Raw genomic sequence first — 15,599 nt, 5'->3', positions numbered from 1 at the left:
AATAATAAGCAATTATCCTATTCCATTAACAACAAGCTATCTAAAAAAAAAAATCCTAAAGAGCCACAAAAAATAATCAAAGAGTCTCTCAACTCCTTATTCAGGCTGCACCTGCATTGCAGAAATAATCCAGTTTGATATCACTTTAACTGCTATGGCTCAGTGCTATGGGATTCTGAGAATTGTGGTTGTTTTGGCACCAGAGCTCTCTGACAGAGAAAGCTAAATGTCTCACAAAACTATAAATCCCAGCATTCCATAGCATTGATAAACTGAATTATTTCTGCAGTGCAGATACAACCACAGTCTGCAGACAAAAATGCTTCTGTTCAGATGTAACATGTCAAAGACTAATCTATATGTGTGCGGTCACTTTTCTCTTATGGCAAATTAGTTATTAGATTCAGAGCAACATACAGTATGGTTCCTCTCACTTATATGGGGAATCTCTTTGAGCAGGCTGGATTTCCCAGTGCTGCCTGTCCCTAGCTCAGATACAGACAACAGGTTAGGTAATTCATATGGCAAACTGCTTTAGGCACTGTTTAGAAGATCCTTGCCCAGATACAGGGCTAATGTGCAGACTAGACTTTACTAAAGAATGTTTCCTTCTGTATTGCACCCATCATCATCTAAAGAAACAGTGTAGTAAATCCAGCAGGACTAAGAAAATGAACTCATTTCTTTTTTTTCCCCTACTAGAGCTAGTTCACAAAAAATATCATCATGGCAAAAATTAAATACATACCTGTATTGAGGACATCTTTACATAACCTCTCCAACTAAAGCCAGGAAATTCTAGAGGGTCATAACCAAACCGGATCCCTCTTCCATTAGGAGATGTTCCATCTTCAATTTCATATTTCATGTGATGTAAATTGGGAAAGTAATAGTTCTTTTCTGGCCTTTCATAAATACAAAATGGAATGACAAGGCAGTATTTGGCTTTCTTTTTAAAAGGTTTCCTCTTTTTGCACATTAAAGAAACATTATGACTGTGGACCCTTTCACACTACACAATAAGAGCACTATGGTTCCACTTTCAGTTGCCATCATTACATCCTATGGAATCCTGGAGTGTGCAGTTTAGTGAAGCACTAAATTTCTCTGGCAGAGAATTCTAAAAGCCCCTCCCCCTAAACTGCAAATCCCAAGATTCCATAGGATGGAATTAAAGAGGAACCATAACACTACAATTATGTAGTGTGAATGGGCCACATGAAAACTGCTGAACCAAATAAAAGATCGACCTAGTCCAGCATTCCATTTCCTACAATGGTCAAAAGCCCTGGAAGGTTCACAGAGAGGATGAAGCAACAGCCCCCTGCATCATGTATAGTCTGTTCCCAGCACTCTGTATCTGTACAGGATGATTTCGTCTAGCGACCACCCTTGAACTAATTAACTTATCTGTTACAATAATTTATACTCTGCCTTCCTGTCATCAAACAGTACTCAAGATATCTAACATTCAAAAAACACAAGAAATCATCCATAACAATTAGAATAATTTTAGCAATAAAAAAGAGACCCTGAAGTTGTAAAGTTAAACACATCAAACTTAGTACACAAACCAAGGATAATAAAAAGCCAGTTTTAAATAGAACAGCTTTCATCATATGGGAGAAACTAAAAAGGGAAGAGAAAGGAAAGGGAGAAAAGGTGATCTTCTTGAATTCCTTGATTAAAGTGAAGCTACAGAAGAGGCCCTCATTGAATTTGGCACCCACTGCTATAAATATTATTTGTTAGGCAATTCTGTGACAAACCTGCAAGGCAGATTGGGGACAAAGATGCACTCATTTTCACAGAATTTGAAATGTCCAGAGAACCATCAAATGAGCTTTTGGGGGACCAGCTGTTGTGACGTGATGGGGCCAGTGGACTTGCATGGCTGAGCTGGGATCTAAACCCTGGTGTTCCATTGTCCTAGTCCAGTATGTGGGCCACTACACTATGCTGGATCCTCCACTGCACTCAAAGGTACAGTACTCAGTTATTATTTGTCATTGTGTACTGTCAAATTGTTTCCCACCTTATGGGGACCCTAAAGCAAACCTTTCCTAGGGTTTGCTTGGCAAGATTTGCTCAGAGGAAATTTGCCATGGCTTTCTGCTGAGGAGGGTGAGAGAGTGTGACTTGCTTGAGGTCACCCAATAGGCAGGGAATCGAATCCTGGTCTCCAGAATCCTAGTCTAACACACAAACCACACCTACCTCCCAACCTTCTATCCAGGAAGAATGTCAAAATGTCCACACCTACATCCCAACCTTCTATCCAGGAAGAATGTCAAAATGTCTTCCATTTTTGAGCATGAGTGAGAAACATGAATTTATATTGTTTTTTATTAATGTTTTTGGCTTTTAATTGGTCGTGTCCTCCATTTTTCTTGAACATCCTACAATTTGCCCTCCATTTTGTCCTACAACATGTCCTACATTTTCTTACACTTTGAGGGACTACGGTGGGCAGGGGTGTGCCAAGATATTTCTCGCCTAGGGTGGCCAAATACCTAGAGCCGGCCCTGATGATGTGGACAAAGTTCTTGGATTAAGATAAAGCCAACCATGTATAACCATGTATAACAACATTGAGAAACTGGAGCGTGTCCAGAGGAGGGTGACTAAAATGGTGAAAGGTCTGGAAACCTTGCCCTATGAGGAACGACTCAGGGAGCTGGGGATGTTTAGCCTGGATAAGAGAAGGTTAAGAGGTGATATGATAGCCCTGTTTAAATATTTGAAAGGATGTCATATTGAGGAGGGAGCAAGCTTGTTTTCTGCTGCTCCACAGAACAGGACCCAGAACAAAGGATGCAAGCTACAGGAAAAGATATTCCACCTCAACATTAGGAAGAACTTCCTGACAGTAAGGGCTGTTCGACAGTGGAACACACTCACTTGGAGTGTAGTGGAGTCTCCTTCCTTGGAGGTCTTTAAGCAGAGGCTAGATGGCCATCTGTCGGGAACGCTTTGATTTGGATTTCTTGCATGGCAGGGGGTTGGACTAGATGGCCCGTGTGGTCTCTTCCAACTCTATGATTCTATGATTCTATATACAGTATTTGCCCTTTCTGTCTTGTGACATCTATTGCAGGGAAATGGGAGCCTAAGAAATTGTTAAGGACTCTTTGAGGGGAAAAAAGTGGAAGAAGAGTTAATAACTCTCTGGATAGGTGGTGATCAATGTTGTTGCTGTTGTTTTGTGCCTTCAAGTAATCTCAACTTTGGTGACCTTAAGGAGAAACTATCACAGGGTTTCCTGCCAAGATTTGTTCAGAGGGTGTTTGCCATTGCCTTCTTCTCAAGATGAGAGAGTGTGATTTGCCCAAGGTCACAGGCTGCGCTTCTATGGCTCCTAGAGTCCTAGTACAACAATAAAAGCACTGAAGTACACAAGGCAATACACTCCTTGAATATCCCTCCCCGGAAGAATTACCACCATGCTGTAAGTATCTTTTTTTACAGGGGGCAACTTTTTCATCAACAGGTCTCCTGTCTGCCCACACCCATTTGTCTTGTGGAGCATTTTGCAGCAGACTGATGGAATAGGAGAAAGAATGAGGGGTGGCTTGAACCTGTACAGAGTGTGTCTCTCTGTGTGTGTGAAATTACCTGGGCCCCATGTTTCAGAAGAAATGCCTCTCCCTGGACCAGCTTGCCCATGTTCCAATATTTGTGGCAAGGAGTGGGGGTCTCATGATCCTGGATGGTGGATATGAAACAGGGCCTTCTCTGTGGTGGCATCGATTCCAAAATGCTGTTTCCTCAAATACACATTTTGGCACCTGGCTAAGATCTATCTATTTTTCATGTATAAATTACCTATGAACATCCTTGGAACTCTGCTGTGTATTTGTTGATGATAATTATTGATTGTATTAGATTTCTCTTTTTTAACATTAATTATTGTATTTTACTCTTTTAACACATCTTCCCCTTAAGGACTTTTATGAAGGGCTGGACACAAATATTCATTAAATAAATTTTCCCAACTGACTTACTCATTGCAGTTTTTTCCAACAATGTGATTTCTGCACTGACAGTCACCGGACAGAGCATTGCACACATGACTTACAGACCCTCCCACATCACATTCACATCCTGCAAGACAAAAATCAAAGTTTTAACATCAGACTACACAAACTAGATGGTATCAATAGAAAAAGCTATAGTTATCCAGGAGAATGTGAAGATAATTGATCATATCCCCACAGAACCAGAATTTGGAGGGGGTCTTGAAGGCCACTTAGCCCAACACTTTGGTACAGGAAAACCAGATCTACAGCATCTCCAGCAGCTGGTTGCCTAGCTTCTTCTTGAAGATGTCCAATGAGGTTCAGCCCATGAGCCCTTTAGCAGAGCTGGCCCTTCCATCAGCTAGACCAGGCCTACACAACATATGGCCCGGGGGCTGCATGTGGCCTGCAAAAGGATTTTGGGTGGCCCACAAGGATGTGGAACAACTTCAAGGCTTCTTTGCTGCTTGACCTTTTTCTGAGGAGAGGGCCATGTGGAGGAGAAGGAAGACAGGTGAACATTCACTCTGCAAGCCTCCTCTACTACTCAGCTTTCTCCCAAGGAGAAGGTTGAGTGAAAGAAAAAGACAGGCAAACACTCATCCTGCAGGGCTCTTCCTTCACCTGGCTTTCTCCTGAAAAGGCTGGGCAGTGGAGGAGGAAGAAGGTCAAACACTCACCCCTCAGGTCTCCTCTGTCACTCAGCTTTCTCCTGAGGAGAAGTCTGGACAGAGGAGGAGAAGAATGGGCAAGGCTCCTCCACTTCTTGACTTTCTCCTGAGGAGAGTGGGGAAGAGGAGGATGAGGATGACAGAATTAATGTTAATAGTATTTATTATTAATTGGTAATTATTAATTAATAATCATCAATTAGTATTTAATTAAAACCTATCTGCAGCCTGAGGAAGTTTAGCCTATTTTACTTTTGGTCCCTACCTACTGCCAAGTTGTGCAGGTCTGAGCTAGACTGAAGCACCTGCATTGGGGAGGGCAGCACCTGGAATTGCAAATCACACCATTCCTCTCCCAGGAGGCCTCCTTCCATGCACCAGAAAAATTTGCTTCCCAGAACAGCCAGGCATTGTGAGTGCAATGTCTTGGTAAAATGCCTGTGCTAGCAGCACAGCTGAATTCCCAGAGAACCCAGCCATGATCTGCAAAAGATCAGATGCTAGCAACTGTGCCTAGTTAGCTCTATGGAGAGTGGTGCTGATTGCTTTCGTTAGCCACACATCCCTCCACAAAGACTTCCTGTTCTCTGAGATATAAGAAGGAGGCAGATAGGCAAGAGACTGAGGTGGAAATCAGGGTAGTTACTCTGTAACTGCCTGAGACAGTGGGAGAGTTTATGGTGCTGCCACAACCACTGCCCTCTAGGTATCTGGTTAGGCTGATACTGCCTTCTAAGTAAGCGGCACTCACCATTATAATGTATCTCCAATGTCCAATAAGAATCTACCATTCTGTGACTTAAGTTCACTGGATTTAGTTCTGTCCTCTGGAACTATGGATAACAAATACAGTGGGCCCTTGGTACCCACCAGGGCTTGGTTCCAGGACCCACCCACCCCCATGGATAATCAATAGATGCTCAAGTCCCTTTAAATACAGTGGCAAAATAAAATGGTGCCCCTTATAGAAAACGGCAAAATCAAGGTTTGCTTTTTGGAATGTACAGTGAAATCAGCAGATTTCAGCATCTGTGGTTGGCAAGCCACCAATAGTCCCCAAAGGCAGCTGTGCCACCATTAGGAACAGCCCCCATTGTCCCTAATGGTATAACCACTGGGAAGAATAGGGGCTGTCTCCAACGGCGGCATGGCCACGTGCATGCGCCGCCATTGGGAACAGCAGGACTTGTGGTCCTGTAAATTTGGTATCTGAGGGGAGGGTCCAGAATGGATCCCCTGTGGATACCATTACCATCGTCCCACTGTGTGTGTGTGTTTCCTTGAATCCATGGAAGAGGAATCCGTGGGTACAGAGGGCTGACTGTATTTCTCCTCTTTTGTGCAACATCTCAGGTATATGAAGTGTCTGTTTTGTCACACCCTGTCATCTTCTCTTCTCCAGGTTTTTAACGTTTCCACATAATACTAATTTTCCATACCCCTGACCATCTTTACTGACCTCTTCTGAACCTACTCCAGTTTGTTTATATCATTTTAAAAGTTCACCACAAATAAATAGAGGTAGTAGTCCATGGTAAGATTTTGGGCCCATTCCCACTGAGGTTTAAATCGGATCATGTGGCATCATGATCCAGTTTAAACCACTATCGTTCCCACTTGGGAATCAATTTGGAATTGATTCAGCAAGGGGGGTTATAATCCGCATCAAAAAGACGCTGGGTTTTGCCACTTCTTTTTGGGCAGAATCGATTTATTTGATAATACAGTGGACCTTTGTTATACACTGGGGTTTGGTTCCAAGATCCCCCGTGTATAACAAAATCCGTGTATGCTCAAGTCCCATTACATATAATGACATAGCAAAACGGTGTCCCTTATAAAAAATGGAAAATCAAGGTAAAGTTATACTTTTTTGGAACATTTTCAATCCGTGTATGCTTAAATCCGTGTATAAAAAATCTGTGTATAAGAAGGGCCGTCTGTAAATCGATTCAGCCCAGTCGGAACCAAAGGCGGATTCACATCCACCACCAGTAACAGGGAGATGGCCAGGGAAGCTGCAATGGCCCCTCCATCTCCCTGTCACCAGCCTTCTGTCCCTCCCTCCCTCCTCCTCCTCTTCTCCTTCTCCTTCTCCCTTTCCTCCTCTTCCTCCTTTCCCTTTTTTTCCTTTTTCCCTCCTTCTCCTTTCCCTCCCTCCTGATCCTCCTCCTCCTTCCCTTCCACCAGCCACTGCCAACCAGCCTGCTTGCCTACCTGGCTGCTGGTGCGGGGTTTGGCAGCAGTGGCAGTGGGCTGGCCCTCTCCTCCTCCTCCATGCCACTCCCTGCTGCCTGTCCTCCTTCCCCTTCTCTGTCCCAGTAGGCCTAGAAGGAGGCTGGGGCGGAAGGAGAGAGGCAGGCCAGGAAAATGGAGGACAGAGGATGGAGGACATGCATGCGTGCCTCTGTTCTCCCAGCCTGCCTCTGGGCCTCCGCAAAGGAGGGGAGAGAGGCAGGCTAGAAGGACAGAGGCATGCACACACGTCCTCCGTCCTGCATTTTCCGGGCCTGCCTCTCTCCTTCTGCCCCGGCCTCCTTCTAGGCCTACCGGGGCAGAGAAGGGGAAGGAGGCCAGGCAGCAGGGAACGGTTTGAAGGAGGAGGAGGAGGAGGAAAGAAAAAAGGAAGGAAGGGGGGAAAGAGGGAAGCTTTGTTGCCTTTTCTTTCCTCCTCCTCCATCTTCTTATATCTGTGGCTGTTTTTCCTCTTCTCCCCTTAAGTGTGAAAAACAAAGGGGAGTAAAAGAGGAGTAAACGGCTCCAGAGAGAATCAATTTAAAAATAATCCAGTTTCAACCTGGATTATTTTCGTCAGTGGGAATGGCCCCTTTATTAGTGACAAATAAAGCAGAAATATTACTCTGAGTTTTATGCATATATTTCCTCAGGATCTTAGCACATCTCCAGAAACCTCACATTATGCATGCAGACTGAACACATACTCAAGAGACAGAAAAGGTCAAAAGAGGGAAAAACTGGCATTGCACCAAGGACTCTGGCAGTTTCTCTTCAAACAGCAGCATAAACACAATGAGGGAAGCAGAGTCTTGCTACAGCAATCCCTTGTATTAAATTCCTGCTACCCACTGTAAGTGCCTTGTAAGGCTGCCTCATATAAAGTATTTGCTTTAGGAAAAAGATTCCAGAAAGGACAATGATTTGTCCTGCCTCCCAACTCCACTTCTGCAGGAAATCAAAACAAATAAATGGAAGTGGGTGACATTTTGGAGGAGTGCATTATTATTCTGGATTGATCTATGAGATGAGTAAAAACATAACATTTTGAATATTTTTTCTAAATATACCCCATTTATGCATTTGAAACATAAATGTTTTCTTATGTATTTTTACCTGATGGAAGTGTTTATAGAAGTTCTAAGCATGCTTAGATGAGTTTAAGATTGTGGCCAGAGAATAAGAAGCCCAATTCTGCCAGGCTGTTCTGTACTGTTTTGCCCTTCTACTACCACCTCATCACCAAAGCTTGTTGAGGCTTTTGAAAAAAATCAGATGTTTTAATCTTGAAAATGTGGCACTCTACTGTAACCTAACAGGTTTTAAAGAGAAAGCTTGCATTTATATTATATCTAAAACAAGGACTCTAAAATGTTTGTGCACAATGTGATCTGAAGGCTATCTTTTTTGATATCTCTTGTCTTATCCATCAGCTGCTATAAATAAATTATAATGTACCTTGACATCCAAAGTAGTTCTTGGCCTCTAAACCATAATAACCATCTTCACAAGTATCACAAGAATCTCCACAAACATTAGGTTTGCAATAGCATTCACCATTGACCTGTAAAGGAAGGACAGGGGCAGAATTCAGAAATCTTTCAACTTTTTCCTTTATATAATTCTTATTTCAAAATAATGAACTTTAACAACAGTCTAAAATAATATGTTTTTAAACAGGCACAAAATGAGTATCTTGACATTAGATAGCCACTGGGTTGTAGTCAGAGAGAAAAGCATGACTGGATTATGAGAAAGAAGCCATCAGCACTACATTCTATAATGAAGTGGCAAGTGTGAAGTCATCTCTCAGTAGGAAAAAGAAAGAAGGCTGTAGGCAGCATGCCAGAGTGTGAACTCAGACATACTGTAAAATCAGACAAAGCAACTGAAAGATCAAAATCAGCACTGAAAGTCATGTTCAACCAAAGAAGAGCAAGGTTAGGATTTGTAGTTCGGTGAGGCACTAGAGTTTTCTGGCTGAGAATTCTTAATACCCCTCCCTAAACTGCAAATGCCAGGAAACCATAGGATGTAATCATGCCTGTTAAAGCAGATTCACAGATTTAAAACTGCATAGTCTGAAAGAGCCCCTTGAAATCCAAACATTTTTCATCCTGTAAACCATTGTGATAAAGTCTATATGGGGTATTAGCTGACTGACAGTTATAGTCAACCAGAAATTAACACAATACATAAAGAAATTATTTGTAATGTAATCCTTTACCTTCTGACACTCTTTGACTCCACTCAGTGTTCCAAATGCATTGCACTGACACTCTGCAAAAGCAAGCAAATCCATCCAAAAGTAATCTTCTGAGAATCCTTATATACTATATTTACTGCTGGCTGAAGGCTAAACTCTGAGTGTGCCTAAAGGAACTCTCTGGATTCTATCTTATAACACAGAAAATAAAATAAAATAAAACCCAGCACCTGTTCATACAAGATTCTGCCTTAGAACATCTACACATGGTGAGATTGGGAACTGGAATCAGGGCCAACCACCATTCCAATTTAACTGTTGTGGCAACATCCTATGAAATCCTGGGATTTATAGTGTAGGGAGGGTTAAATTCTTAGCCAGAGAGCTCTAGTGCCTCATTAACACCAAACACCAGCATTCCAGAGGACATACCATTGGCAGTTAAAGTGGAATCATAGCACTATAACTGTGTACTGTGAAAGGGCCCTATGTACATTCAGTACAAATTCCTCTCACTTTGGTTAGACTGGTAGACACATTTAACTGTAGAAATGAAGTGAGCCTTTTTTACAGTGAAAGATTGTTGTAGGATGACTTCCCACACATCTAGCATTCTACACTTCTCAAAAAAGATGTCACACACTGCTGAATATTTTACATATAGTTTCAGTTGTTACATCCTATATAAGCAATTTTTGCATAATTTTCTCTTACAGATTGGATCCCGAAGTGATAATGACAATATAGAAACAAGATAGACCCAAAACATCCTATAAAAACAGGCTACATTCATACACTTTTCTTAAAGGTATGCGTTTTCTACTATCTCCTCCTGCTGGTAGAGTTCAGGATTCTGCTTTAAAAAACAAAAACAAAGTAGATCCTATAAATCTGAAGTCTATCCACTTGTCTTTTATAGCTCAGTAAAATATTAAAATGTTCATAAACAAGGAAAGAGAAGTTTAGAAAACTTCCAACAGAATTCTCCAAGCAAAAGGCAGCCCTCTGAATCAGACCAGATACTAAGTTGAATTTGTCTGTGTATCAGTACTTTAATATTGTCCTGATGTCCTGACCCAGGGATGTAAGGCAGGCAGTAACATCACTAATTATGGTGATGCCACTGAGAAAGATATGACCATGCCCCTCCACTGCACCATTCCTGGGCTTTCTACCCTGGGAGGAGCCACAAGGGCACATGCACTCCCCTCCTGCTCTAAAGAGGGAAGAGGGCCCAACTAGGTGTCACCCCTCTTCTGGGTGTCACCCAGTGTAGTCCGCACCCCACCTCAGTGATGCCACTGAGGGCAGGATGTCTGACTCTTTCGCTCTGCACAATTTTCCTGTTAATACATTCTCCACAAAGTTTTTATTTGTCCTAGAAAGTGAAGTGGCTAAATACAAGTGTATAAACTCTATATCTGAGTTTCACATTCCATAACTACACTATTTTTGTATAAATTTAGATACTACAGGACAGCATTTGGATAAGCAGCATTAAACATCTGTGTTATAAACAGAAACCAGTGCCTTAAATGAAAGAATCATGAATTGTTAGCTACAGTATAACAGGGCAGCCGAAAAATCTAATGCAATTCTAGCTTACATCCACAGGTGTAGAGAGTCCAGATCAATGGAAATGATGAAATCGCTCTCTTTGGCTTCAATGAGACCTTACCAGGAATACTGTGTTTGTTTCTGGACACCATTGTTCAAGAAGGCTACTGATAAGCTGGGATGCATCCAGAGAAGGGAAATCAAGTTGAACAAAGATCAGGAAAGCAAGACCTGTGAGGAATGGCTCAGGGAGCTGAGTATGTTTAACTTGGAGAAAAGAAAACTGGGAGGTGGTATGACAGTCATCTTCAAATCTTTTAGAGACCTCCTGTAGAAGATGGACCAAGCTTGTTCTCTGCTGATCCAGAGATCAGAATATGAAGTGATTGATTCAAATTACAAGAAAAGAGATTCTACCTATTTGGAAGCTGTGAGTGCCATATCACCTGTCCACACCCCTTAAAGTTACTTGTCACTCTTATGTGCAGTGGACAACAAAACTGAGTAAAATTAATTCATTTGCTGGGAGACTTCTGTATGTGGATTGGGGGGGAGGGGTAGAGGTAGGGGTTACTATCTTACTCTTTGCCACAAGTAGCAATAAAGTCTTGGACCCGGCCTGAACCTGAAAGTAGCTAAGCATGCATGCATGCATGCATAAATAAATAAATAAATAAATAAATAAATAAAACACTAGCTTAATTTTGAATGCATGAAGTATATCAAAGTAGCCTTACCTATACATCCATCAGGGTTTTCTCTGGCCAAGTTCCAGTAAAGAGGTTTGCAGATACTACATGTTGTACCTTCCACATTGTTCAGACACCAACAATGGCCCTAATAGACAAAGACAATTCTTTGTATTCTATTAAAAGAAACTAAGGGGCTTTAACAAGCTAGTGTTGTCGGTCAATACTGAAGAACAAAGGCTGAGAAAAGCAGGATGGACAAACAATGTTTCCATAGTTTTTTGTGGGTTTTTCGGGCTATGTGACCATGTTCTAGAAGAGTTTCTTCCTGATGTTTCGCCAGCATCTGTGGCTGGCATCTTCAGAAAATGTTTGCCTGAAAAGGACTTGGGTATATATATTGTGTGACCTGGAAAGGCAGGAGTGATTTGCATGTATATTGTTTTGTTGCTAATGGCAGGTCTCAGGGTGGGAGGGTCTGCAAAAGAGGATTAGTCACTAATCAAAAGGGTTGCTCACTTCAGAGGTCAGAATGAGATGCTCAGTGATGGTCACAGTGATAAGAGGGATAAATTCCAACAAAAATTCCAACATATTTAAGTTTAAAGCGCTTTCTGCCAGTACTGAAGACTTAGGGGAAACATTTCAACCATGTAAATGCCAGGAAACCTTATGTAGGACTGAAAGGAACACCAGTGGAACTCCTGTCACCAATACAGAATCATAGTAATAAAAGGGCTGGAGATCACTTGGTTCTAAACCCACTTTAGAACAACTAGACCTACAGTAAGCCAACAAATGACTGTCCATGCTATGCTTGCACAATTCCAGCAAAGGGCAGCCTCTCAGTTGCTGAGGCAGAATGTTCCCTGGTCAAACAAGTTGCATCATTAGGAAATTTATCCTAATGTTTAGCCAAAATCTGCTTTCCTTCAGTTTTCCTCATTCTAGACTGGCTCAGTGGAGGAACAGAGAATAATCTGATGCTTCATTTTATGCATGACAGCCATTCACATATTTGAAAACAGTCACCATGTCTCCCTAAATAATTTATTCTAGTCTAGACTAAACATTGCCAGCACCAAGTTGTCTATTAGAATGGCTAAATGCTGCCATGCTGCATGATATTTGTTTCTTGTTTGGATAACCTTGGATATTAAGTCCACTATGGCCCTGTCTGAACTGGAGTAGAGTAAAGAGGATTATCCTGGACCTGGAGTGGCCCCAACTCTCCTCTGTTGCTAAACGTTCTCTTCTGAAGCCGGGTGACTTACTGCACATATGTCTTGCTGAGCTGACCAGTATGTCTGCTGCTCCCACAGTTCACTTTGCTCTGAGGTCAGAACAAGGTGCCCAGAGATGCTCCCATGGCTGGGAATCTTGTTTTGACCTCAGAACAAGCAACTGGTGGCAGTGGGAGATGTGGCGGGCAGTTCAGCAGGATGCATTCCAACAGCCATCGAGTTTCAGAATGAGGGCTCTGAATCCACAACAAACAAGTCACCTGTAGGAGAAGCAGACATGGGCAACCCCACTGAGCCACCTCGTGCACTCACTGCTGCTGTGGCTTGCTCACTTTTGAGGTCAGAATGAGATGCTCAGTGATGGTCACAGTGATAAGAGGGGAAAACCCCATTTCTGGTGCGAAATGGGCTGGCTGTTGTTCAGTCTGCTTACACCAGAACTGGACTTTGGGTTGCGTCTGGTCTCACTGTCGAGGGAATGGAGGGAGGCTGTTGTATTTGGCCTGTGCAGACAGGGTCTATGTCAGGACAAATCCCCTGTAATACTTACAGAATATGAATCCATGGTTCCAGCTGGGTCACACTCATGGCTGGTTCCTTTTGATGATTAAAAAACAGCAGCATAGTTTTATTTCCAAAAATCTATCTTCAACAGTTTATCTAATGCTTTTGAAGAAAGTATTTCAGTTACTGCACTCTGAATTATCTTTCAAAGCTAATTTAGTACTCACAGTACTTCTAATGTGCATTGCAATAGAGTGTTGGACTCATGGCATCCACTCAGTCACTACTATTCCCATTTGACATATAGAAACCTGTCCCAGGTCTTCCACTGAATTTATATAGAACTCCATCTACTGGGGAACCCTGGCTTTCACTGACTGGACTGTGACCACTAAGGACGATATCGCACGACAGTTTTTGCAACTCCAATCCAAAGCCACTCCGGGCCCAACCAAGTGAATTCATATTTTAATGTGATAGATTATCACACATGATTGCTTTCTATGGGGAGTCGTTCCGAATCCGATCCAAAGTCAATCCAGGGTCACTCCTGATGTAGGTGAATTCGGTGAACTAGCGAATTCACAAATCTTTTTCCAGGGTCAATAAGAAACAACTTTGAATTAGTCTTGGTGTGGAATGCAACTTTGCTTTGGTTCTGATACCCCCCACAACCTCCAAGGTGCCACATTTCCCATGATGCGGCGCTGCAGTTTTGCTCCATATGCTTCCAGTACTCCTTCAAGAATGGAGGAGACATTTGGATGTGGCTGTGAAGGATGTAGGGAAGGCTGACATGGATCACACATTCGGAGTAAGCAGGGGGCATGTAGGCAAGGCTGACACAAAGGACATATTCGGAGTAAGCAGGGGGCATGTAGGGAAGGCTGACACGGAGGACATATTCGGAGGAAACAGGGGGCATGTAGGGAAGGCTGACATGGATGACACATTCGGAGGAAGCAGGGAGGGATGGAGGGAAGGCTGACACAGAGGACATATTCGGATATGGCTGTATGTATACTCGAGACCACACATGGCAGGAGTTGCAGGCATTGTTAAATTGTTGAAGTAGAGTAAATAGAGCAAAAAATAAAATAATAAATAGAATAAAATAGAAGGTAAGGGGAAATGTGAAGCAATCATTCACGCAAGGCTAGCATTCATGTGAAACTGGAACCAGGAAATGGCCCCCTTCTTCACCCTGGAAGTGCAAAGTTTAACGATGTGTTCAAGCCCCACTGAGCATGCACAAGGGTGCCAATTCGAATTGGTGAATCAGCATGGTATGCTCCGCTTTGCCTCAGGAATGACCACAATTTTGCTCTTCAGGTGAGATAATTCATCACGTGAATTGCCTTGGATTTGAATTGACTCTGCTTCCCTTTTCCTTCGGAATGGGTTTGGATTGGAGTTCCAATTTCATGTGTGATAAACTCCTAAGAAAGATTTATGGCCACAGGAAAGCAGAGAGAGAGAGAGAGAGAGAGAGAGAGAGAGAGAGAGAGAGAGAGAGAATTTGCACCTGGACTACTCACGCTTCAAATCAAAACCAGTTCCATCCATGTTGGATGAATTGGTTGATGGTGGTAGTATTGATGGTTAATTGGAAACTCCACATTAATTTTATGGGGAAAGAACAGTGAAGAAGAGCTGTTACCTGCAGGACTCAACTGGTCAGATTATCTGAAACAATTTGTCAGTAACTGGGAGGAAAGAAAATGCTAGACATTTGACCTGATCTGCCCATCAAGTCTCTTCTTATGATCAGTACGTATTTATTAAAACAAACTGTGCATCTTTTGTGCTCAAAGCCATAGGGTTTAGTCTGGAAGCATGTAAATAAATTACTGGTTGTCTGTGCAAGAGCACAGAAATATTACAAGTACTTTATTTGGATTACTACTGGCCCGGATGGTTGGGAGGTGGAGTTCTGCAAACTGTAATTCAAAAATGTAACTTTTTCAAGTTCTACTATGCCCCATGGATGACAGTCAGAGAAGGGAACCGGAAATAATTTCACAAAACAATATATTCAACCTTGTATAAAGATTCTTATGCAGTCACACTCAAGTTTATTTCCCCCTCCCCCCCACTTACACATCCCAAACCCTGGTTCTACTGTGAGCAGCCTAGATAATGCCTGGTACATTCTGCACCAGAACTGGGCTGTACCAGCCTTAAAACAGTATAAAAAATATACCTGTTGCTCCAGATCTTCCATTGTTCCATCTAGTCTCTTCATTCTTGCATCATTGTAGCTGTCTGCAAGGGTGTCCCGCTGGGTCACCCAGTGTGTCCACTGCTACTACGGGCTGCTTGTTCTGAGATCAGAATGAGGTGTCCAATCATTTAATCATCGCTGATCCATTTCATTCTGACCTCGAAGTGAGTGACCCATGGCAGCAGTGGATGTGCCAGGTGGCTCAGAGGGATGCTCATACAGACAGCAACCATGGTGCAGGATTGGGAGG

General features: G+C 42.6%; 1 protein-coding gene across 2 annotated transcripts in view; it reads right to left on the bottom strand.

The window, feature by feature from the left end:
- The window catches only part of LAMA3 (laminin subunit alpha 3), a 172,275-nt gene that overhangs the window by 99,258 nt on the left and 57,418 nt on the right, over positions 1–15,599 (bottom strand). For both annotated transcript variants that reach the window (XM_089517180.1, XM_089517179.1), the window contains 6 exons: positions 13,172–13,218; positions 11,426–11,525; positions 9,153–9,205; positions 8,384–8,489; positions 4,005–4,104; positions 749–905 (listed from right to left, as the gene is read on the bottom strand). In XM_089517180.1, coding sequence (XP_089373306.1) covers positions 749–905; positions 4,005–4,104; positions 8,384–8,489; positions 9,153–9,205; positions 11,426–11,525; positions 13,172–13,218 — 563 coding nt within the window. The remainder of the gene's footprint in view (positions 1–748; positions 906–4,004; positions 4,105–8,383; positions 8,490–9,152; positions 9,206–11,425; positions 11,526–13,171; positions 13,219–15,599) is intronic.

Source organism: Sceloporus occidentalis, unplaced genomic scaffold, assembly GCF_023333645.1.
Source record: "Sceloporus occidentalis isolate IW3139 unplaced genomic scaffold, rSceOcc1.0.p SCAF_3, whole genome shotgun sequence".
NCBI lineage: Eukaryota > Metazoa > Chordata > Lepidosauria > Squamata > Phrynosomatidae > Sceloporus > Sceloporus occidentalis.
This window is presented reverse-complemented; position numbering and strand designations above follow the sequence as displayed.